The sequence below is a fragment of the Falco naumanni genome, chromosome W, assembly GCF_017639655.2.
Source record: "Falco naumanni isolate bFalNau1 chromosome W, bFalNau1.pat, whole genome shotgun sequence".
Lineage (NCBI taxonomy): Eukaryota > Metazoa > Chordata > Aves > Falconiformes > Falconidae > Falco > Falco naumanni.
The window spans coordinates 3,608,530-3,632,057 of NC_054079.1; the positions used below are offsets into that span (position 1 = coordinate 3,608,530).

General features: G+C 41.1%; 1 protein-coding gene across 1 annotated transcript in view; it reads left to right on the top strand.

Moving 5' to 3' along the window:
- LOC121080703 (potassium/sodium hyperpolarization-activated cyclic nucleotide-gated channel 1-like) overlaps positions 1-23,528 on the top strand; it is a 180,323-nt gene that overhangs the window by 106,662 nt on the left and 50,133 nt on the right. Inside the window, exon 5 of the mRNA XM_040578839.1 lies at positions 10,064-10,210. Coding sequence (XP_040434773.1) covers positions 10,064-10,210 — 147 coding nt within the window. The remainder of the gene's footprint in view (positions 1-10,063; positions 10,211-23,528) is intronic.

A 23,528-nucleotide genomic window follows, 5' to 3' on the forward strand; every position in this document is an offset into this window, starting at 1 on the left:
TGGTTCATCAGTTCCAAGACTATGAAGATAGTGTCTCTACCTCCATCATCTCAACTGTAGAGAGACTGTTCCAGTGGCTTGACAAGCATATATCCTACTCTCCACCTGTACGGACCTGCATTTCAGTTATCAACCACAGATGCCCTTCTGTTTGGGAGGGAGAATACAACAGATACATACCATGAGGTACCCTGTGGTCTTACCTGTGGGGCCACAGAGGAGACGTGAGGAGGTGGGATGCATTACCTACCTCTACCCTGAAGGAATGAGTGCATGAATTACAAGGAAGAACAATCACAAATGGGGAGTCTTCCAGGAAGGTTGCTGCTCCAGTCATCCAGACAGAGTGATAGGGCAAACTTTACTCTTGATTCTGTGAAAAGGGATTCTAATCCACTCTGACAAGACATAAGAAAGTAGAACTACTGTCTACTTTGCCTGGCCTTTCAGAAGACCCGTCTGTGGTGTGGTTACTCAAAATTGAAGAACCACAGGTGCCAATTGCTACCACAGCAGTGCACTGGCAGCAATACTGCACCAACCAAGACTACCAGATCCATAAGCTGATTCGCTGACTAGAGAGCCAAGGAGTGATCAGCAGAACCCATTCATCTTTTAATAGCCCCATAGTACAAAAGCCTAATGGAGAATGGAGACTAACAGTGGAATATCATCGCCTGAATGAATCACGCTGCCATTGAGTGCTGCTGTGCCAGACATGCTAGAACTTCAATATGAACTGGAATCAAAGGCAGCTAAGTAGTATGCAATTATTGATATTGCAAATGTGTTTTTCTCAATCCCTTTGGCTGTGGAGTGCAGGCCACAGTTTGCCTTCACTTGGAGGGGTGTCCAGTACACCTGGAATTGACTGCCCCAGGGGTGGAAACACAGCCCTACCATGTGCCATGGACTGATCCAGGCTGCACTAGAACAGGGTGAAGCTCCAGAACATCTGCAGTACATTGATGACATCATCGTATGGGGCAATACAGCAGAAGTTTTTGAGAAAGGGGAAAAAATAATCCAAATCCTTCTGAAAGCTGGTTTTGCAATAAAACAAAGTAAAGTCAAGGGACCTGCACAGGAGATCCTATATTTGGGAATAAAATGGCAAAATAGATGTTGTGAGATCCCAATGGATGCGATGAACAAAACAGCAGCTATGTCTCCACCAACTAATAAGAAACTCAGGCTTTCTTAGGCATTGTGGACTTTTGTGTGGGAGAGGAGGATAGAGAATGTGTGAAGAGATGTATGAGAGGAGGATGGAGAATGTCTGATCTGGCAGGAGATGAGAGAACAGCTGGGTATTGTGAAGGAAAGTAAGAAAGATAAACATGGTTATCTAGTAGCAAAAAGGTGTCTGCATGCTTGTAGTGATATATAGCTATGTAACTGCATGAATGGTTTCTGCCCTGAGCCTGGTGGTACATACAGCTGGAATTTATATCCAGGCTCAGAGATATAAATATGAGCTTCTCTGTACAATAAGGTGTCTCTGGTTGCACCAACAACTGGAGCCTGTGCCTTCATACGCCACAAATGGCACCCAATGTGGGGCTTAAGTAGGAGGCTCATGGAGCCCAAACCAGTGGTGTTGCCCAACTGAACCAGGATCTGTGGAAATTTTGTGCACCCATCACCTACAATACAGGTGAGCAGTCAGGAACAATGGGAGGGAATTTATCTCAAGATCAACAGCACAGCTTGGATGTATTGCGACAGCTGCTTGCAGCTCAGCAATGAGCTGTGACGGGTCTACAGCTAGGGACTCTGTTAGAATGGATCCATGACAAAGTGCCAGACTTTCCACCTGATGGCACTTTGCAAATTCCTGCCTGGCAAGCGGTCAGCAGAAGACTGTATGATGCTGCTGCGGAGGGGTACTCTGCAGCAGGAATGCATTTAGCAACTTGGTGGCAAATTCTGACTACTCTCCGCCAAGTGTGGACTAATTCTACTAACAGTGCTAAACCAGGGGAAGCTGTAAATTCCATCGACAGCATGATTCTTCTCAACACACTGTCAACGATGGTGACTCCATCCACACCTCCTCTGCCCCACAAGCTCCTGTTGCCAGTTGCAGCGACCCTCACAGCACAGGACCAAGTGTAGGCAAAGGAACAATGATTCCATTGACAATGAGAATCCTTTTGATCCAGGTCCTATGGATCCAGAAAAGGAACCAGACCTTCCCCCCCCCCCCCCCCCCCCCCATCCCCCATGCGTTGACTGTATTTTTGGGGAAGGTGAAAGGGAGTCTGGGGGATCCATGGCAGGAATGCAAGCGGGAAGTGCTTAAGCGAGGGGATTTGGGAGTCGCTATGGCATGTCCAGGATTTTATTGGCCAAATCAACCTCCAGAGTGGCAGCCTGTGCAATATGAGGCTATTAAAGAGTTAAGAGTAGCAGTGCGAGAATGGGGGATTCATAGTACATTCCCTATGTCCCTTCTTGAAGCGATGGCAGAGTCTTATACACTCGCACTGCATGATCGGAGGTCATTGCTTTGCATGGTACTAACTCCGATGCCGTATATGATGTGGCTATCTGATTTTTGTGAGCTATGTGTAGTGGCCTCACTTGAAAACTTTAATTGGGGAATTGCTTTTAGCTATGAGTAGTTACCTGGGAAAAAATAATTATGCCGCTTCCACGACTCAGGCAGGGTATCCCAGGGATGCCTATTTGCAAATTAAGGAGATAGCTATTAAGGCAGTCCAGAAGATACCTCTGGGCAAGCCTCTAGTGCAGGGGTCCTCAAAATTTTTAAACAGGGGGCGGGCGCGGATGAAGTGGCAGGCAGTCATCTGTGGCTGCTTGGTTTCCCCCCCCAACCCCCGGCAGGGTGTGTGTGTGTGTGGGTTCTGTAAATACCCGGGGCCAGATTGAGGACCCTGGGGGGGCCATATCCAGCCCCCAGGCCGTAGTTTGAGGACCCCTGCTCTAGTGAGTCGTTCACCAAAGTCTTGCAGGGTCCTAGAGGGTCATATAATACCTTTACTGATCAGCTTCAGAACACTTTGCAACAAGTTGAGCATGAGGAAGCTTGAGGGTTGCTTTTAAAGCAACTAGCTATGATAATGCCAGTGAAGATTGCAAACGGGCATTGCAGCCCTTTTGCAATCACAACCCCACCATGTGTCAAATGTTTATAATTCAGACCTCACAGCAGACTGTAACTCTCAAGTTAACTTCTGGAATGCAGCACATCACATTTTTGCTTCTCTAATCCCTTCTGTAGGAACAGCACATACCCTTAAAACAATAAATTAGGCTACTGGCTTGCTAAAGAAAGTATTGCTACGAACACTGCTCTTTCTGGCTTATTAGCAGATGTTGATTCTGTCTGTCATGCATCGCTATAGAACCGAGATGCTATTGATTTTTTATTGTTGGCACAGGGACATGGGTGTGAAGACTTTGGTGGGATGTGTTGCATGAATCTGAGTGACCACTCTGAATCAATTCACAAAAGCATACAAAACTTAAGAGCCTTAAAGATCTGCAGCAGAGCCAGGGGCGGGATGCCTTTGGTCTCTTCTCACGGCTGGGAAACTTTGGGACATGCATCAAAAGTATTGCAGGATTTATTATAATTGCCTTAACCGCCATATTTATGTTTGCCTTATGTCTCCCATGCCTTTTTTCCTGTATTCAGCATTTAGTTGACCGTAACATAAATCAGGTCATGGTCACCCAGCTACACACAACCTTTGCCTTGTTGCATTTAAGAAGGAAAAAGGGGGAGATGTGGGAGAGGAGGACAGAGAATGTCTGAAGAGAGATGTATGAGAGGAGGATGGAGAATGTCTGATCTGGCAGGAGATGAGAGAACAGCTGGGTATTGTGAAGGAAAGTAAGAAAGATAAACATGGTTATCTAGTAGCAAAAAGGTGTCTGCATGCTTGTAGTGATATATAGCTATGTAACTGCATGAATGGTTTCTACCCTGAGCCTGGTGGTACATACAGCTGGAATTTTTATCCGGGCTCAGAGATATAAATATGAGTTTCTCTGTACAATAAAGTGTCTCTGGTTGCACCAAGCCTTCATACGCCACATTTTGGAGAATGTACATTCCAAACTACAGTATGATTATAATCCCTCATTATCATGTGACCCAAAAGAAGAATGATTTTAAATGGGGCACTGAGCAATAACAAGTCTTTGAAAAAATTAAATGGAAGATAGTTCAAGCAGTAGGCCTTGGGCCAATGTGGACTAGGCAAGATGTAAATAGTGTGCTGTACACCACAGCCAGGGAGAATGGCCCTACCTGGAGCCTCTGGCAGAAAGAACCAGGGGAAATGGGAGGTCGACCCTTGTGCTTTTGGAGCAGAGGATACAGAGGATCTGAGGCCTGCTATACTCCAACTGAAAAAGAGATATTGGCAGCTTATGAAGGTGTTCTAGCCGCTTCAGAGGTGATTGGTAATGAAGCATAGACCCTTCTCCTGGTACCCTGGTTACCAGGGCTGGACTGGATGCAACTGATGCTACATGGAGCAAGTGCGTTGTGCTGATTACACAATGAGCTTGGATAGGAAATCCCAGTCATCCAGGAATCTTGGAAATTATTATGGACTGCCCAGAAGGTAAAGATTTTGGAATGTCATCAGTGGAGGAGGTGACACATGCTGAAGCTCCACTGTATAATGAACTGCCAGAACATGAGAAGCAGTATGCCTTGTGTACTGATGGGTCCTTCCATATTGTAGGAAAGCATCAGAGGTGGAAGGTGGCTGTATGAGGTCCCCTACAACAAGTTGCAGAAACTGCTGAAGGAGAAGGTGAATCGAGCCAGTTTGCAGAAGTGAAATCTATCCAGCTGGCTTTAGATGTTGCTGAATGAGAAAGGTGGCCAACACTTTACTTCTGTACTGATTCATGGATGTCCTGTGGGGGTGGTTGAAGCAATGGATGCAAAGTAATTGGCAATACAGAGGTAAACCACACTGCTCGGGTGGAGAACCTGGTTGTGAAGGTACGTCATGTAGATGCTCATGTACCCAAGAGTTGGGCCACTCAAGAACATTTAAACAACCAGCAGGTAGATCAGGCTTCTAAGACTGAATTGGCTCAGGAAGATTTGTATTGGCAACATAAAGGTGAATTATTTATAGCTCGGTGGGCCCATGACACTTCAGGCCATCAAGGGACAAGATGCAACATATAGATGGGCCTGAGATCAAGGCGTGGACTTAACCATGGACACTATTGCACAGGTAATCCATGAATGTGAAACATGCACTGCAGTTAAGCAAGCCAAACAGTTAAAGCCTCTTTGGTATGGAGAAAAATGGCTGAAATATAAATATGGTGAGGCTTGGAGATTGATTATATTATACTTCAAGAGATCTGCCAAGTCAAGTGACGTGCTTACAATGGTGGAAGCAAGCATCAGATGGCTGGAAACATATCCTGTGCCCCATGCTGCAGGCCAGAACACTATCCTAGGCCTTGAAAGACAGGTCGTGTAGTGACATGGCACCCCAGAAAGAATTGAATCAGACAACAAAACTCATTTCTGAAACAGTCTCATAGACACTTGGGCCAAAGAGCATGGCATTGAGTGGGTATATCACATTCCCTATCATGCACCAGCCCCTGGGAAAATTGAACGATGTAACGGACTGTTAAAGACTATGCTGAAAGCAATGGGTGGTGAAACTTTCAAACACTGGGACACACATTTAGCAAAGGCTACCTGGTTGGTTAATACCAGAGGATCTGCTACTCGAGCTGGTACTGCGCAGTCAAAGCTTTTGCGTACTGTAGAGGGGGATCAAGTTCTGTAGTGCACCTTAAAAATACACTTGGGAAAATAGTCTGGGTCATTCCTGCCTCAGGCAAAGGCAAATCCATTTGTTGGGACTGCTTTTGCTCAGGAACCTGGGAGCACTTGGTGGGTGATGGGGGAATATGGGGAAAATGGGGAAGTTCAATGTGTGCCTCAAGGGGATTTGATTTTGGGTGAAAACAGCCAATGAATTGAGTTGTGTGATGTTAACTGTTACACAGTATTGTACATTGTCACTTCTATGTGCCTGTTAGTACTGGGTATCCTGTGACGCCCATTTCTACCACTTTGGATTTGAAGATTTGAACCTACCTCCTCTTTAACTGCCTCACCAACGAAGATTGACTGGTGAAACCAGATCAGAGCAGCCATAATAGAATCAGAACTGGCTTCAACATGCAACAATCCAACACCTCGTACCATCTTCCCTGCTCAGAAAGACTGTTACAACAGATGGAGCCCGACATCATGGACTAAATAAACTCAATGGACTTTAAAGGGATGGTCCATAGACTAAGGGAATGATATCTATGTATTTATGTTAAAGGACAGGAGAGGTGATGATGATGTATTGGAAAATGTAGCATGATGTAAATGGTATGGAATAAGGGGTGGATACTCTCCTGGTTTTGGCTGGGATAGACTTGGTTTTCTTCTTCGTAGGTAGTGCAGTGCTGTGGTTTGACTCTGGTGTGAGAACAGTGTTGATAACACACTGATGTTTTTAGTTGTTGCTGGGTAATGTTTATACTAAGTCAAGGACCTTTCTATTTTCTCATGCCTTGCCAGCAAGAAGGCTGGAGGGGCACAAGAAACTGGGAGGGGACACAGCCAGGTCAGCTGACCTGAACCAGCCAAAGAGATATTCCATACCATGGGACATCATGCTCAGTGTATAAGCTTGGCGGGGTGTGTGTGTGTGTGTGTTGGCTGGGGCCTGCTGATCATTGCTCAGCGACTGGCAGGGCATCAGTCAACGGGTGGTGAGCAATTGTGTTGTGTATCACTTGTTTTCTTTCCTCCCTTCCTTTTAGATTTCATTCCTTCCCCGCTCCCTCCTTTTCATTATAACTGTTATTGTTGTCATTACTATTGTTCTTTTGGTGTTTTTTTTTTTTCTTTTCACTTATTAAATTGCTCTTATATCAACCCTTGAATTTTGTATTCCTTTCCAATTCTCCTCCTCATCCCTCTGGGTGAGGGGGAGTGAGCAAGTGGCTGTGTAGTGTTTAATTACTAGCTGAGGTTAAACCATGACAGGATTTATAGTGCTAGTGAGAATTTTTAAACCTCTTAAAATGTAATTTTTTTCCCAGAAAGTAATTAATTTCTCCTGAATTTATTTGCATTGTTTTCATGAGGGAAAAAACAACTAACAAATAACAGTATATTATGTAAAAGTAAAAAATGCCTCCATTTCTAACCACTACTGATAAATGTCGTATGCAAAGAGAAGCTATTCTTCAAAATTAACTTGGAAAAAATAGTGGTTTTTACACAAAATGAACAAGACCATATTAATTTTTCTCTCTGTATCTTTGTTTTAGCATTCTTTTTTGCAGCTGGCATGTGACACACCACAGTAACAACTAATCTGGCAAACCTTCAATATTTTCAGTAACATATAGCAAGCTGAAAAAAACAAACATGCTTTTCTGATCTGGAACAATATTATAGAAATAAAAAAAGCCATCATGACTTAGACTGAATTAGTGAAAGATATCAGTTGCTGAAGAAAATAAGTTTAAAAGTTTTGAGGGAACACTTCACATGAATGTTATGACAGAATTTCAAGAAGGGAGTAGTAGTATCATGAATAACATAGAATGTAAGTCAAAATCACACTGAGAAAGATTAGGAAAAGATTTATTACAGAGTGATAGTGATAGTATACTGTGCACTCATATGATCAGATATTTTTATATGGAAAGAGACCTTGGTGGTATTTAAGATGGTTAAATATTTCTGGGAATTGTGGGAGACACTAACTTCCTAGATGTTGTGTTTTTTTTAAAAATGTTGATAATATGCAGCTGTCCCTGTTATTCTATGTTATTAATTTGGAAACATTTTGCAATATACCAGTGATAAACACTAGTTTCCTACTAGTTTTATTTTTCTGTTTCCCTAAAATTCTAATGTGTACGCATAATTCTTGGTAGAGAAAAGAACTAGCTTGTGTGGGAGAAAGCACCTATTAAAATAATAGCATTAATGAAAGGGAGCAGTGTAAATTGCTGGCAAAACAAATTTCTTTTAGCATAAATGTTCTCTTCAAGGTTATTCTGGTATAAAAGTCCTTTGCAACTCTCTTCCATTATACCCTACATATCTCAAATTAATATACATTTTTTTTTATTAGCAAGGATTATTCTATATTAGTGATGCTCAAGCACATTTGTATGCAAATAAGATTGAGTGGAGGAGTGCAGCCCCTGTGCTAGGGAGCATAGTGAAGTCCTTTTCCTGTTCATGTGTGCTATGACAACATGTTTTACATGTCCTTCTTACATGAGACCACAGTGATGGAGGGCTGGACACAAACACAAAGAGGAAATTGCATAGTGCAGCATCTTTTCTTTGGCTTTGCTACAGAAAAGCTAGAGCACTGCACAGCAGCTGGGACTGTGACCACCTTGGTGAGATACATAGAGCACTGGGCAATCTCATATCCCTTGCCTCCAAGTAAATCCATGCCTAGATTAGCTGCAACTAATTAGTAGGGTAATTTTAGAAGCAATACCTTGTTTATGCTAGAGCATGTCTGTCTTCTAGTGACCCAGAGCTCTGATTCATACCCAGAATATATGGACACATTTCTTCTCTGAGCAGAAACCAATGATGAGCATGCAAATTTAAATCTCACTTCTAAAGGATGGAGGTAAAGAATTCTTGCTTCAGATGTGCAAAATAGCTGTACAGAGGTTAAATCAGACCTACATATACATCATACATTGTTAAAGTCCCATGCAAAATTACTTTCTTCTTATTTAGGGAATGCATGTTGTACACATGGCCTCATCTAAACTTTTTCCACTTTGGAAAGCAAAAACTAATTTAAGTTCCAGAGGATGGAGCAGCCTTCAATTATACAAGTTAAAAGATATGTGCTACAGTTCATAAGGAGTACATGTACATTATAAATTAATTTAATTGCTCTACAGAGATGTTGATCCTAATTAAGACTTCATTGGCTTTTTTTCATTGAAAACAGTTAAAATCGCCTAATTCAGCATGAAAAAAATGAAGAAAAAATAAATGAAGAGTCTTTGTATAAGGAAACTGAATTTCTGCCAAGTTTTAACTCACCTGTAAGCCTGGGAGGGGTTTTCTCCTTCTTTGTCTCAGTACCTTACCCTTTTCAACTGAGACACAGCTGGGGGGGTCAGAGAGGCAAAAGTCTTGGTCAGGTGGTACTTGTCCATTTGTGGTTTAGGCAACTCCATTTTGTGGGTCTCAGATGTATCATACAGTTTCATACAATACAACTCTGTTAGTTCAGGATGTTCTTTTCTGAAAATTATGCTATCCAAAACAGCTTCTGAAGAAGGAAAGCAAAAGAAGATGGGGCAAAAGACTAGTAGAAACAAGGAAACTAAATGCACAAGGTAAATTGAGTGAGGTCCTCTGAGTCTCCTGGGTCCTGGCATCTATGATGCCATGCCTATTTTTCCAGTTAACTTCTCTCTTCTCTTTATTCCTCCTGAGGAATGTTTTCTACATCATTATCTCCACAGATTTTAACTTTTTTCTTCAGTCGCCATATAAGTGTACACATTAATATGTTGCATATTAATACAGCATATCCAGTTTCTGAAATTCCACACCTTAAACTCTCTCCAAATGCAGCACTAGAGAAGTAGATATACACTGTATACAGTATCCCTGTCTGCTGCATGGAATGAGCTAAAAATGGTGTTGATGTAGTTTCACAAGTTCTATATAGCTGGGAATTTAGGGAACACGTGACAAGTGTGTGAGGGCTTGGCTTCTAAAACTTATAAAGTAATGTGGATATTAGCATCACCACTAAAGGCAGTTTCCATAATTTTCAGTTGTTGTGCTGTTATGTGAGCAACAGTAATACTAAATTAACTAATATTTCTGTGAAGGTCCTCTGACATGTATAAAATGCTATCTTTATAAAATATATAAAGCTTAAGTGGATACATGAATGAATTTTCATTTTGTAGGTGCCTTTAGATAGTAAAAAAGTGGATGTTTTTTTTCTGACTCTTCCTTTTATTGTCCTGACAGTACAAACAAGTGGAACAGTATATGTCATTCCACAAGTTACCTGCTGAAATGCGCCAGAAGATCCATGATTACTATGAGCACCGCTACCAAGGCAAGATCTTTGATGAAGAAAACATTCTCAATGAGCTCAATGATCCCCTTAGGGAGGTAAGTGTTCAAGTATTTCTTCATAATATGGAAAACTTTAATGTCTCTGATCTTTCTGTGTTGAAATGCTCTTTCTGATTCTTTTCTGTAACATTTAATCTCATTTGACCATCTACCTAGTCAATAAACGACCAGGAGAATAAATTTTGTATTAGATCAATACAAAGAAATAAGCAAGCTTACACTATTCTGAGCCAGTCTGTCAGAGTCACTGCCACACAAGGATGTCAAAGAATAAAATCCTGTCCTTAAGTGTTAAGAGAAACTCATGGTCTTCTGCCATTCTTTAAAATAGAGTGGCTAGACTAGAATGGTCCTGGGTGAAAGGTTTTTTCTGTTCTCCCTACATGTTAAACAGATATCTGTGTGGATGAAACCACTGAAAGCCATCAATGAAGGGAGAGCTCCTCTATTTCATTCTGTGAAGTAGCATCCTTGATTAAGATGGTCTTTACAAGTGAGGAAGCTGGAATATGACATACAAACCATTAAAAAATATCTTTTGTTAAAACTCTACTTTGTACTCCAGTTTTGGTTTTTTTAAAATGTTATGTTTTGTGTGGAAGCAGTTGGAATTTTTTTTGGCAAGATGCTTGGTGTGGAAGAAAGGCAGCATTCATCTTACTCTAACAGAGGTAGCTGCTTATTCAGAATATAAATCTGACTGTTTTCAGTTGGCATATCCAAGTTAAAAGAAACAATGCTATGCCTTTTCATGGGCTCTGAGGCCACGTCTGTGTTATTATAGTCTGAAAGTGGTCTCTCTCCTTACAAAATGCCAACTGGTAATGGGGAACGGTACCCAAAATTACATGGTCTGACAATTTAACAGTACAGATGACTGAATTCCAATGCCTGGACCCATTTAATACCCTAACATAGATGTAGCTTGAGTCTTTTCATTATATTGTGGATTTGTAAGTGTTTTGGAGGGCAGGTGGAAGGCTCTGGCTTCTGCACTGCCTCTGCCAATTTACCCTGCAGCTCCCTTTGGTATATTTTGAAATGTCAAGAGGAGAATGCATTATAAAAATATATCATATAGGACAGGAAAAGTGTGGAACATATTCCTAGAGTACAGTGACAGTCAAACCATGAATCTTGACCAGTATGGAGCTTTTGTTTTGTTAAAAAAACAGGTGCATATACAGACTCATCAGTCACAGACAACAGAAACAGTTTCATCTACTTCTGCTTTCAAGTAAAGCATTTCTCCATAAATGAAGCCTAATACCCTTCCACTGCAAACAAACAAATAAATAAATAAATTATCTTTCTTTTCCTTCCTCCTCCCTCCTTTTTTCCTTCTTTCTTCCCCTCCCTTTTTTCTTATTGCTTAAGAGCAAGAAGGCAAATTTGGTTAAGCATAAAAATCAGAAAGCACTTCAGGGGAGAGATCAAGCATGGAAAATTTAAAACAATTAATGAGGCACTAAAACCATGAAGTAAGACTAGAATTTCACTGAAGGAGTGGCTTCTGATTTTGCTATGATCATGCTGTATTTAGTGTGTTTTCTTTGTTTTCTGTTTTATATTTTTAAAAAATAATTTACTCAGTAGAGTGCATTCCTCAGGAGCTACAGTCAGCTTGTACACTGCCCTGATGACAACACAGTAGTTGTTCCAGAAAAAGTTGGTTTTTTTTTTTAAAAAAAGGTAAGAACTGGACAGTGGCAATGCCAGAACAGGTTTCCCAATTAATCTGTTCAAATTCTGGCTGCAACTCACGCACTGTACCCTGAAAACATGACTTGGATATTTGCTTAGTTTAAGTTTTAAATTATATTTTAGCTACTGCTTCAGTATGAGCAGTTTGGTAGGGTATGTAATATATATTTGGTCAGTGTGGGTCAGCTTTCCCAACTGTGTCCCCTTCCAAATTTTTGTGCACCTCCAACCTAGTTGCTGGTGGGATGGTGTGAGGAGCAGAAAAGGCCTTGACTGTGTGTAAGCACTGCTCAGCAGTAGCTAAAACATCCTTGTATTATCAACACTGTTTCCAGCACAAATCCAAACCATAGCCCCATACAGGCTACTATGTAGAAAATTAACTCTACCCCAGCCAAAACTGGCACAACCTGCCACATACACACTCTCTCTCACTGTAAAGAAAGCCTAGCTGACTAGCTTAGAAAAAAGGCTACATCTTCAAACAGCAGTTGACATGTGAGTTAAATTCTGCCTTTCATAATATTTGCAGTTAACTATATCTCTCCCTCATTTCTTGAGGTAGTAATTAGCAATTGGTAGCAATTAGATACATAAATATCGTCTTTGGTTCTTTGGCAGACAGAGATTCTTGTGAAGTTTTCCAGAGTTTACATTTTTTAATTCAAAGTTCTTGCCACCTATGTGCTTGAACATCATCTGGCATCAGAAGGCCCTAATCCCAAAATTGTTTTTTGTAACTGTCATGACATGAAGAGGAGATGGTACAGACAAGAAAAAAAAAAACCCAAAACAATGAACACAGCTAAGAGAAAACTCTTCTAAAAGGACACCTGAATTACAAAAGTTAAAAGACATATACATAAGCAGTTTCATCTAAGAACAGAGTGTAAGAAATGTCAAACTGGCTCAGCTCTGTCATTCATCTAAGCCACTAGCCTCCCCTGCAATGCCTGTAGGTGGACACTCAGAGAAGAACAGGGTAAGTATGGTATTTCTTTCTTCCTAGACTCCAACTACTTTCAGTTCAAGGAATCCTCTGAGACTGATTTAATTGGTCTATTGAGTAATCCTTAATACAAATCTCTTACAATTACTTATTTACACTCCTCTTGGATCCACATAATCTTTCTGCAATCACAACATACTTTGGCAAGGAGCACAGACCTGTACCCCACTTCATGAAGTACCACCTCCTTGTCTTGGGCCTGAACCTGGCTCCCAGTTTTTTGGTTTTGATGGCCATTAATTCTTGTGGCAAATGTGATCGTACAGTCAATTCCTACCTACCCTTTGCATGCTGGTTATTATTTTTATAGACTTCTATGAGAACATTCTTAAATTGTATCTTTTGAGGGTAGAAAGACCTATTCTACTTAATTCTTCCTTACATGGAAGCCAGCTCACCTCCATGATCATCCTTCTTTCCATTCTCAATTTTTTTTCCTGACTCTACTATAGCCTTTTAGAGATAAGAGTACCAGATCTGCACCCAGTATAATGATGTTATAATAATATGAATAATTCCTTTCCTAATAATTCCTAACATTAATTTGGTTTTTTAATAGCTGCCAACCACTAAGCTTACTTTTTTGTTTTTATTATAACTGTAAGAGCTAACTCTAAGAGGTAATGGATACATTACTTTTTTTGCATTTGCCTATGTGTATCACTTAACATTGCTCTCCATCCGTAATTTCCAACCAGCCCATAAGAAGTCCCTTTTAATTTCTTTTTAACAAGCTGCTTCATCTTTACACAGTGCCATTTATGAAATTGAGCAGAACTGTATGAAGTTCTTGGCCCTTGTTGTTCCCATACCTATTACAGTCTAATGAGTCAGGTGTAATATTCTGATAAAGATCCTGCACAGTGCTTAGTGTTTCTTTGACTTGCATTTTGTGACAGTTCTTGCAAGGGAGGTAACTCTCAAACAAAATAATGGAAATCTTCTGTTACTGGATATATAATTTTATAATAGTAATTGTATATAAGTGAAAACAAGACTAAAACCAGATCAGTTTGGTACATGTAGACAAATTGAGTATATTTTTAGAGAAAGTATTTGGTCCTTTCAAAATCAATTTTAATTATCATCAATTTGGTAACTTCACTATTCTTCCCAGTTGTTAATATTCTCCTTTTTCTCATTAAAACTTACTTCCTTTTGTAATATCTTTCCTTCTATTTCATATTTATCTTTATATATCACAAAACATTAGATTATCATTTAGACTATGCTATAATCCCATGAGCAAAGGATGAAATATCTCCGGAGTTAATAGTATGAGGCCAAAATGTGGTGTGGTTAGAGCATAGTAAGCTTCAATCCTTTTCAATAGTGTAATCATTCTGATTTTTGGATACAGGCCATCAGGCCATCAAACATTAAAATTATAGTAGAAAATAAAATGTTTTTATTAAAAAAACAATAAAGTATCAGAATCAATATTAAATTATTGGAGATTTCAAATATTTTGCTTCCATAACAACTTATGTCCATAAATTTAGATTCATAAAAGACAGAGGTAATTGTTTCATTATAATCCACTGTGCATTTTTATATGCAGTGAACCTTGGTATGAAGCTTAAATGGCAGAACTAGGGAAAATGCATCAGAATTATAAATGTAGTCATGCAGGAACTCATTTAAGTATCTCTTCATATAGCTATATGGACAGAGTGAATACCTCTTCAGTGCATTAAAGTTTTTTTTCACACAGACATAGATAAAACATTACTTTAGTTCATACTTTGGAGTACTGAAGTCATGAATTAATTATGCAGCACATCAGTCTTGCAAAATAAATACTGATATACCACAGCATTATTTATTGGACAAATGCAAAAAAAAAAAAAAAGTATTGCTATTTTTGAAAGATCTGTGTAAGGTATGTCCAAATAATTGTCTAAGTATACAAGGCTTGAGCAAATCCCTGAAAACTTCTTAGAAAGGACTATAATTAAGTTTTAAAGATTAAAAATAGCAATGAATGGGACATTTTAATGTTAGAAATGGGCAGACAATCACCAGATGATTGGATTATTGTGTTTTAAGATGCTCAACCCCACCAGCTGTGTGACATGGTAACTGTGCACACTCAAATCTGTTTCCCAGGGACCTAAGACAATGTAGTTTAATTTCCTGAACTATGGGGAGTGTGTTTTCTCCTCAGTTTTTGAGACACAGCTTTTGAATTGCCAACCACTTTCATCACTGTTGCACATATTCTAGAAACTTTTATCAGAGTCCCTTCTCTGTTTGACGTGCTTTGTTAGCAAATCTGTCCTGAGCTGAGACATGCTTTGTCAAGTCCAAGATCTAACTGCTTCCAATCATACAGATAATAATGCACCAGCAGTTCTTAGTAATTATGAACAGGCTTGCACCTACAAAATTCCTTTTTCATAATTGTTTAATAAATATTTCAGACATGACAGTTCTTTCGTGAGCTCTTCAAATATACTAATCCAAATCAAATCCCCACATCTTAGCACAGTAGTTTTCTTTCATAAAACAGTAGATTGTTTGAGAAAAGTACTAGACTATTTAGATGCATACTATATGCTGTGAGAGATGTCAAAGCCCATTATAGAAAAATAAGTCCAGTCTGTGCCTGCTCCAGTCTGAACTGCTGTTCTGAAGAGCCGAAGCAGAAAGGTTTTCTTGGGCACCAGGTCCAGTGTATTGAGACAATAGCAGCTAATGTAACGAGTGCTGTCCTGCAGAGGAGAATTTCTCACCTTTGCCTCATTCAGTCCATTCAGACCATGCTTCCAAGTGTCTGTCATGTCTCAGTTTTTAATGGAGTGAAGGATTGTTCAGCTAGCTGATACCCAGGTACTTTAGGAGCAGCAGATGAAGCGACAGGCATTTTTTACTTTTTTTTCATGTAGCTTCTGCTGAAAGCCAGGAAAAGTTACTACATATTAGACGATGCTTACCACAGCATGATCATTCTTATTAGGTCTGAATACGCTATTGCAATTATAAATGGAGTTGCAGATTTTTAGGAGGTTTAAAGTAATAACAAATTACTTCAGATGACTTCTGAGTTAATTTTCCTTATGAAATCACATTCTTTTAACACTGTGCTTGCTTTGGTTTGGCTAGTGTTCTCTCTAGTAGGATTTGGAAAGTTTTAGTTTACTCAGCTAAAACCAAATTATGTGTCCTTTACATTAAAACAGTAAAAGTTAACACATGTTCCTCTGAACCCTTTAGAGAACAATTGAAGATAAATTAAAAATAAATGAAAATTCTTGATGCAAGGCTGGAAACTGCATGCTCTGTTTTAACTCAAGATTAGGAGATGCAGGATTTGGCTACAAGAAAGCACTCTACTACCTGTCATTGTTCTCCATTTTCCACTTGTGGGCTTCTGCAGTAAAGAGTTATTGCATAAGGGGAGCATGGGAAGGGGAAGAGGGGAAGCAGAGAGCAGGATGCAGTCCTGATCCCAGTAGAAACACCAGTGCAGACAAGACAGGAATACGTGGTATGGATATGCCCATGTCTCTTTCCTGTAAATCTCATCCTTGGAGGTGGTGAGAAGGAACTTCTTTTCCTTCAGTTTCCAATGTGGAATTTAAAATCTGGATCCAGAAACAGGATAAAGTCTTTTGAAGCATAGTTGGAATTGGTAAAAGTGCTTTGGGGGTCATGTAATACACAAGTTTCTGTGTTGAGTGGGCACCCTTTAAATGTGCCAGTGACGTGCGGAAAGCAGACTCCACAATCTGTAAGATTGTAAAGTAGGTATGTTTATTCAGCACTGGGCAGCACGGGGGGTAGTCCCGCCAAAACCGTGCGCGCCTGATACGAAAACTTGCTCTGTTTTTATAAGACAACTCATTACATATTCATAATATGATGTAATACGCCTATACATATGCATTACCTATCCCCGCTTTGTATTAAAATTAGTTCTGCAAGTCATTTCCATATCTCTCTCCCGACTGAGTTTGCGCAGTGTCCCCTGGTGGTGGTCGTCAGGGGTCCTGAGGATGAAGGCAGGTGAGTCTTCCTCGTGACCCCCACATCTGGCGCAGGCTCAGTAACGTCCTGCTCTTTGTCCAAACCGCAGAACCAGCTTTGGCTTGTTCTTGCAAGGTTGTAATCTTTCTTTGGACTTATATGGTCATAAAGCTGGACTTATATGGTCATGAAGCCCTTTACTCCCGTACACCTTATCACAGTACCCAAGCAAACCGTGTAAGATTTGGCAAACAGCTTAAATTTTACAACTTTTACCCTAAACAGCTAAACAGACTATTACAATTGTTAAACTCTACCCTATCTCTTACCCCCCCCTCTCTCTCAGTCCCCCCTTTTCAAAGAAATTAGTAAATTCTTTTACTCAGACTCGAAGTATTGATTAGATTCTAATTTTTGTCGCAGTTGATTTCTCTTCCATTCGCTATAGGAATTTCCAGTTCCCTTAAGACACCAAAATCCACAACGGACAGCTATGCTAATAATTAAAAATAGAAAGACAATTACAATGATCATTACAAATAATTGTTTTAACCATGTTAGATTGGGCAACCAGGATGTCAATTTCTCCCATAATTCAAAAAAACTCCAAGAAGTGTTGTCTTGTGTCACTTTATGTAGAATATTTACTTGTTTCCTTATTTCTTGGAGGTCCTCGGTGATTCGCCCGCTCTGATCTGCATACATGCAACAATCTACATTGATCACAGTGCATACCCCTCCTTGAAAGGCTAATAGCAAATCTAAGGCCATACGATTCTGTGATACTATTTTCAATAAGTCAGTAACTTCCTCCTGGAGTGCCAGGAGGGCATCAACTGTTCTATTTTCCACTGTTTCTATTACAGCTGAGATGTTTATTATTGCCTTTTCCAACTCACTAACCCCTAAAAACGGAATGAACCATCGCGCAAAACTGTGGAAACTCGTTGGTCTGTTTATGAGGGGGTTATTTACAACGTTTCGTTTTTTCCTTATGGGGGGTTGTATTAACCCGTCAATGATAGTAATATTGGGGACCAGACCTCCCAGAGTGCATGCTCCTCGCCATCCTATGGGCAAGACTTTATGAGCCGTTGTGCCACACAACCAATACCACCCTGTCCCTTGTGGGGTCGGGAGACCGGTATAGTTCAATTTCAAAAATCCCAAATCTCTACCTGTCATATTTAATGTACGACTTCTGTTACAATTTAGGTGTTCTCCCATAAACAGCCCTTTTCCCGAACCTACCAGGCAGTTATCCCCTAATATGCTGGTCTCTTCAACAGTTATTTTTAGTCCCCGTCTCCACTTAACCTGAGGGTCTGTGCTCCAGATTGTATTTCCCCAAAAGGAGCCATCTTGGCGGTTCATTAGGGAAACTGGCAGTGGGATGCCTATTAACGGTATCTCATAACCAGCATGCCTTGGTATTTGGGTACAGATCCAGCAATCTGTTTTATTTAAAATTTTGGTGATGTTTTGAATCGCCTGTACATACCAGTTCTCTCGCCAGGCCGCTGTGTCTATCACCTGTAAAATTATCAGAATCATGTTAAATTTAACCCACATCCTATCTTTTTAGCTTGAGCTTTAATGGCCCTTGAATTTCTGATGTCCAAAGCTTTTGTGGCGACTTCTTCACACGGGTATGATGAATCCAGGAATTCTGTTCTTTAATTTTGATTGCTGTGAAGGAGGTGAGGAGTACTTGGTATGGTCCTTCCCACTGTGGTTTCAAGGTTTTTTCTGCAAGAGACTTTACATATACATAATCTCCAGGTTGAATATCATGTACAGTCCCATCCAGACCCCTTCCTCGGGTCCCAATTACATGTTTTCCAATTTTATTGAGCTGTTTGCTCAATGCCACCATATAGGAAGTCATAATTTCGTCCCCAATTTGCATTGATGTCCCCTTTTGTATTCCATAGGGGCGTCCATACAGAATTTCAAAAGGGCTCAGTCCTTCCCTTGCCCTCGGTCTTGTCCGTATACGCAAAAGGGCTAAAGGGAGAGACTGAGGCCATGGCAAGTTTGCTTCTTGTCCCAATTTTACAATTTGCTGTTTGATTAAGTGGTTCATTTTCTCCACTTGGCCACTCGACTGAGGGCGATATGGGGTGTGAAGTTGCCAATCTATACCTAAATGGTGGCTGGTTTGTTGCACTATTTTTGAAACAAAGTGTGGTCCTCTGTCAGAGGATATGGTTGCTGGAACCCCAAAACGCGGTATTATTTCTTGTATTAGTATTTTAGTTACCTCCCGAGCCTTGGCAGTTCTGGTTGGGAACGCTTCTGGCCAACCTGAAAAGGTATCAGTTAATACCAGCAAATATCGGTACCCCCCTTTTCTTGGAAGTTCTGTGAAATCAACCTGCCATTGTTGTCCAGGCCCATTACCCTTTCCAATCTGGCCCATTTCTAGTTTGGGAGTATTCTTTGGATTAGTTTGGAGGCAAAGGTCACACTGTTGAGTCACCTGTCTCACTGTGGTATATAAGTTTCTAGCTACAATATCTTTTATCAGATGCTTATACAGAGCCTCCATTCCCCAATGTCTCTTCCTATGTTCTTCCCGTATTAAATGCCACAGTAAATATGAGGGAACTTTCCCTGTGGGGTATAAGCCCATCCCTCTTCATTATATGACCCTGCTAAGTCTGAAATGAGTTTCTGATCTTCCTTAGTATATTTTGGTTTATCTTGTAGGGAAATATGCCTATCGGGAATTAAAGCCCCTGCCACTCTTATTTTCATTTTGGCCACTTGTTTTGCCTCTCTATCCGCCAGTTCATTCCCTTTTGACTGGCTTCGTGGAGAGGGAGGCAAAAGAAAGCATCCTTTAAATCTAGAACAGTAAACCAGATTAATTCAGGTGCCAATGCAGTCAGTAGGGTATACGGATTTGCCACGACTGGGTAGAGATCCTCAGTAATCCTGTTCACTGCGCGCAAGTCTTGAACCACCCTATATGACCCATCGGACTTCCGAATAGGTAATATAGGAGTATTGAATTCAGACTCACATTCCTTTAATAGTCCTAGCTGCAAAAATTTTTCTATCACCGGCCGGATTCCTTCCCTGTCCTCTTTCTTTAGAGGATATTGTTTAATTCTTACCGGTCGTTGACCTTCCTTTATCTTAACTTCAACAGGTGGAGCATTTTTCACTCTTCCAGGCACATCAGTAGCCCAGACTCCTGGATACACTTGGTTCAGAATTTCCTCATCGATTTTCCCTTCTGAGGGGAGACTAGTTAGGACTAGACTTAATGCCTGTGTATATTGTTGATCCTTTACCTCCAAAGTAATTTCCCCTTTTTCAAACGTGATCTTTGCTCCTAATTGTTCCAACAAATCTCTCCCCAAAAGTGCCTTTGGAGAGTTGGGCATATATAAGAACTTGTGGATACCCCATTGCTTTCCCAATTTATACTTTAAAGGTTTGCAAAAATACGCCTTTTCACTTTGGCCAGTTGCTCCCTGTACTACAACGTAATCATCTCCTAAAGGAATTAAGGCTTGATTTAAAACCGAATGTGTCGCTCCTGTATCTATCAAAAACTCCACTTGCTGCTGCTTTTCCCCTAGCTTAATTGTAACCAGTGGATCCGCTAGGGTAGATTCCCCAGGTTCCCGTCAGTCTTCTATTACATTGGCTATCTTCACATTCGCCGAGGTTTTCCGACCCCCTTCCCTGTTTCTAGGACATTCCCTTTTCCAATGACCAAAGCCCCTGCATATAGTGCACTGATCCCTTTCCAATCGAGACGAATCTCGCCTACCACCTCTCCGTTCCCCTTTTTCTTGAATGGCAGCTATCAATTTCTTTTGTCCCCGCCGATATTCTTCTTCTCTATTACTAAACACCCTCCACGCTTCATCCAACAATATCTCTAAGTTTCTACCTTCTGTAGAACGCAGCTTTTGAAGTTTTCGCCTTATGTCCCCTGCAGATTGACCCAGGAATAAAGAAACTAATTGCTGGATCCCTACCTCAGACCCAGGGTCCAGCGGCATGTTACGACGCATCACATCCCTCAGCCGATCCAGGAACTCAGACGGGGACTCAGAAGGAGTTTGCTTAACTGCATATAAAGCTGACCAGTTTATAGTTTTGGGAATTGCTCTCTCCATTCCCTTCGAAACCCATTCCTGATATTCCTGTAATCTTTGCATATGTGCCGATCTATTAGCATCCCACTTTGGGTCTTGGAGGGGGAAATGTTCCTTAACATCCCCTCCTGTAATTTTATAATGATCTTCGGCCAAATTTCCTGCTGTTTTCAGAACTAGCTGTTTTTCAGTTTCAGTCAAATATTCCAATAATAATTGTATATCATTCCAATCAGGATTGTGTTGTTTTACGATAAATTGGAAATGCCTGGCTACACTTATCGGGTCACTTCTATAATCCTTTGCAATCTTTCTCCACTCTCCCAAATCAGCAGTGGAGAAAGGCACTTTAATTAGCATTGTTCCACCATCTGGCCCCACCGCCTCTCGGAGGGGTGCTTGTAAAGTAGTCAGGGCAGACTTCTGCCGAATGTGGGAAGATACAGGGCTATCAGGAGGATTAAAAGCTCCTTCTGAATCCACATCCTTGTCCCGTGCCGTGCCCGGGAGGAGGTTTAAACAAGTCATCTAAGTCTTGTTCTGGGGCTTGGTGAACTTTGTCTGCCTTTGTACACCTCTGCCCAATGCTGCAGGAAGAACAGCATCTTTTTAGTTTACTTCTACCCCCTTTATTTTCTCGCTCCAATGCGAGTACCATAGGGTCCTGTGGGGGTATTATCCCACAGTCCCTTTGCCACTCCGGATGGTTTCGCAGAGTGAAAAACATATCTGCATATGATACTTCATCCCATTTCCCTTCTCTTCTCAAGAACAGCATAAGCTGTAACAAAGTATTATAATCCAATGTTCCATTAAATGGCCACTTAACTTCGCCCTCTAACTTATACAATGGCCACCACTGATTACAATATTTAATGAGGGTCTTTTTACTTTCTGTGCTTCCCTTCCCTACAATATCCTTCCAATGGGCGAGTATACAACCCAGAGGACTTTTTTTCAGTATCCCTCCTTGGGTGTTACCCATTTTCAATATACTCTTAAGGGATTTAAACTGACTTTTAAATTCTCTTTTCACGCCTGTCAGCCACACTCTCACTTATTCTCACTCAATTCCACTCTCACGGACGTCCATGCACTCAGAGAAAATCACACACACATCACTTCACACAAACACTATGGTTCAACAAATTCAAATCTGTAGTCTATTCCAAATGCCTTATTGCCATAACCAAAATCAATACCAAAAGAAATCTAACATAGCATCGCTCCAGTTAACAACCTTCTAGCAGCTGCAAATATCTTGTAAATTACAAGAGGCCCGCTTACCCTTCTCCTGCTTCTCATATACCGGTCATTAGCAGGTCCATCCTGGCTCCCAACAACGGGATACAGCGGTTACCTCAAACTCAGTCGATCTATCCCCGAGATCGCTACCGGCCGCTCTATCGGCCAGCGAGTTTCCCAATTGCAGTCCCAAACTGCAGTCCCAAACCCTACAGGTACCCAACCCACGGGCACTATGCTGCACGCCAGACGTCTCTGCGCGATTTATCAGCAGCCCCGAATGTGCGTACGCTTAAATCCCTTCGTTAAAAATACCGTTAAATCCGCAGCTTCAAGAGGCTGTTGTCCACTCCCGCGGTGATCGGCTGGCAGCGGAGACTCCTCCGAGTAAAGTGCTCGGGGCGCGCCTAGGAGCGTCTGCTCCGCAGTCGGTCCCGCAGCCGAGTGGAGATCCTCCTGGCTGGCTCGCCAAAACTGACGTGCGGAAAGCAGACTCCACAATCTGTAAGATTGTAAAGTAGGTATGTTTATTCAGCGCTGGGCAGCACGGGGGAGTAGTCCCGCCAAAACCGTGTGCGCCTGATACGAAAACTTGCTCTGTTTTTATAAGACAACTCATTACATATTCATAATATGATGTAATACGCCTATACATATGCATTACCTATCCCCGCTTTGTATTAAAATTAGTTCTGCAAGTCATTTCCATATCTCTCTCCCGACTGAGTTTGCGCAGTGTCCCCTGGTGGTGGTCGTCAGGGGTCCTGAGGATGAAGGCAGGTGAGTCTTCCTCGTGACCCCCACATCTGGCGCAGGCTCAGTAACGTCCTGCTCTTTGTCCAAACCGCAGAACCAGCTTTGGCTTGTTCTTGCAAGGTTGTAATCTTTCTTTGGACTTATATGGTCATAAAGCTGGACTTATATGGTCATGAAGCCCTTTACTCCCGTACACCTTATCACAGTACCCAAGCAAACCGTGTAAGATTTGGCAAACAGCTTAAATTTTACAACTTTTACCCTAAACAGCTAAACAGACTATTACAATTGTTAAACTCTACCCTATCTCTTACCCCCCCCTCTCACCAGCATCCATGAAAGTCAACACAAATAAAGATTAGTGTTGTGACTTACCACCAGCAAGAGATAAATATGTCATGAACTGTTTGATGTAGAAGCAAATGCATGTGCATATTTTTATGCACTCCAGCTATACACTAGGAATAGTAGTAACAGCATACAGAAGGGTACACAGTTTTTCCCATGCATAAATTTGGAGTTTCCTTTTAAAAGCATGTGATCCTAAAGGCAA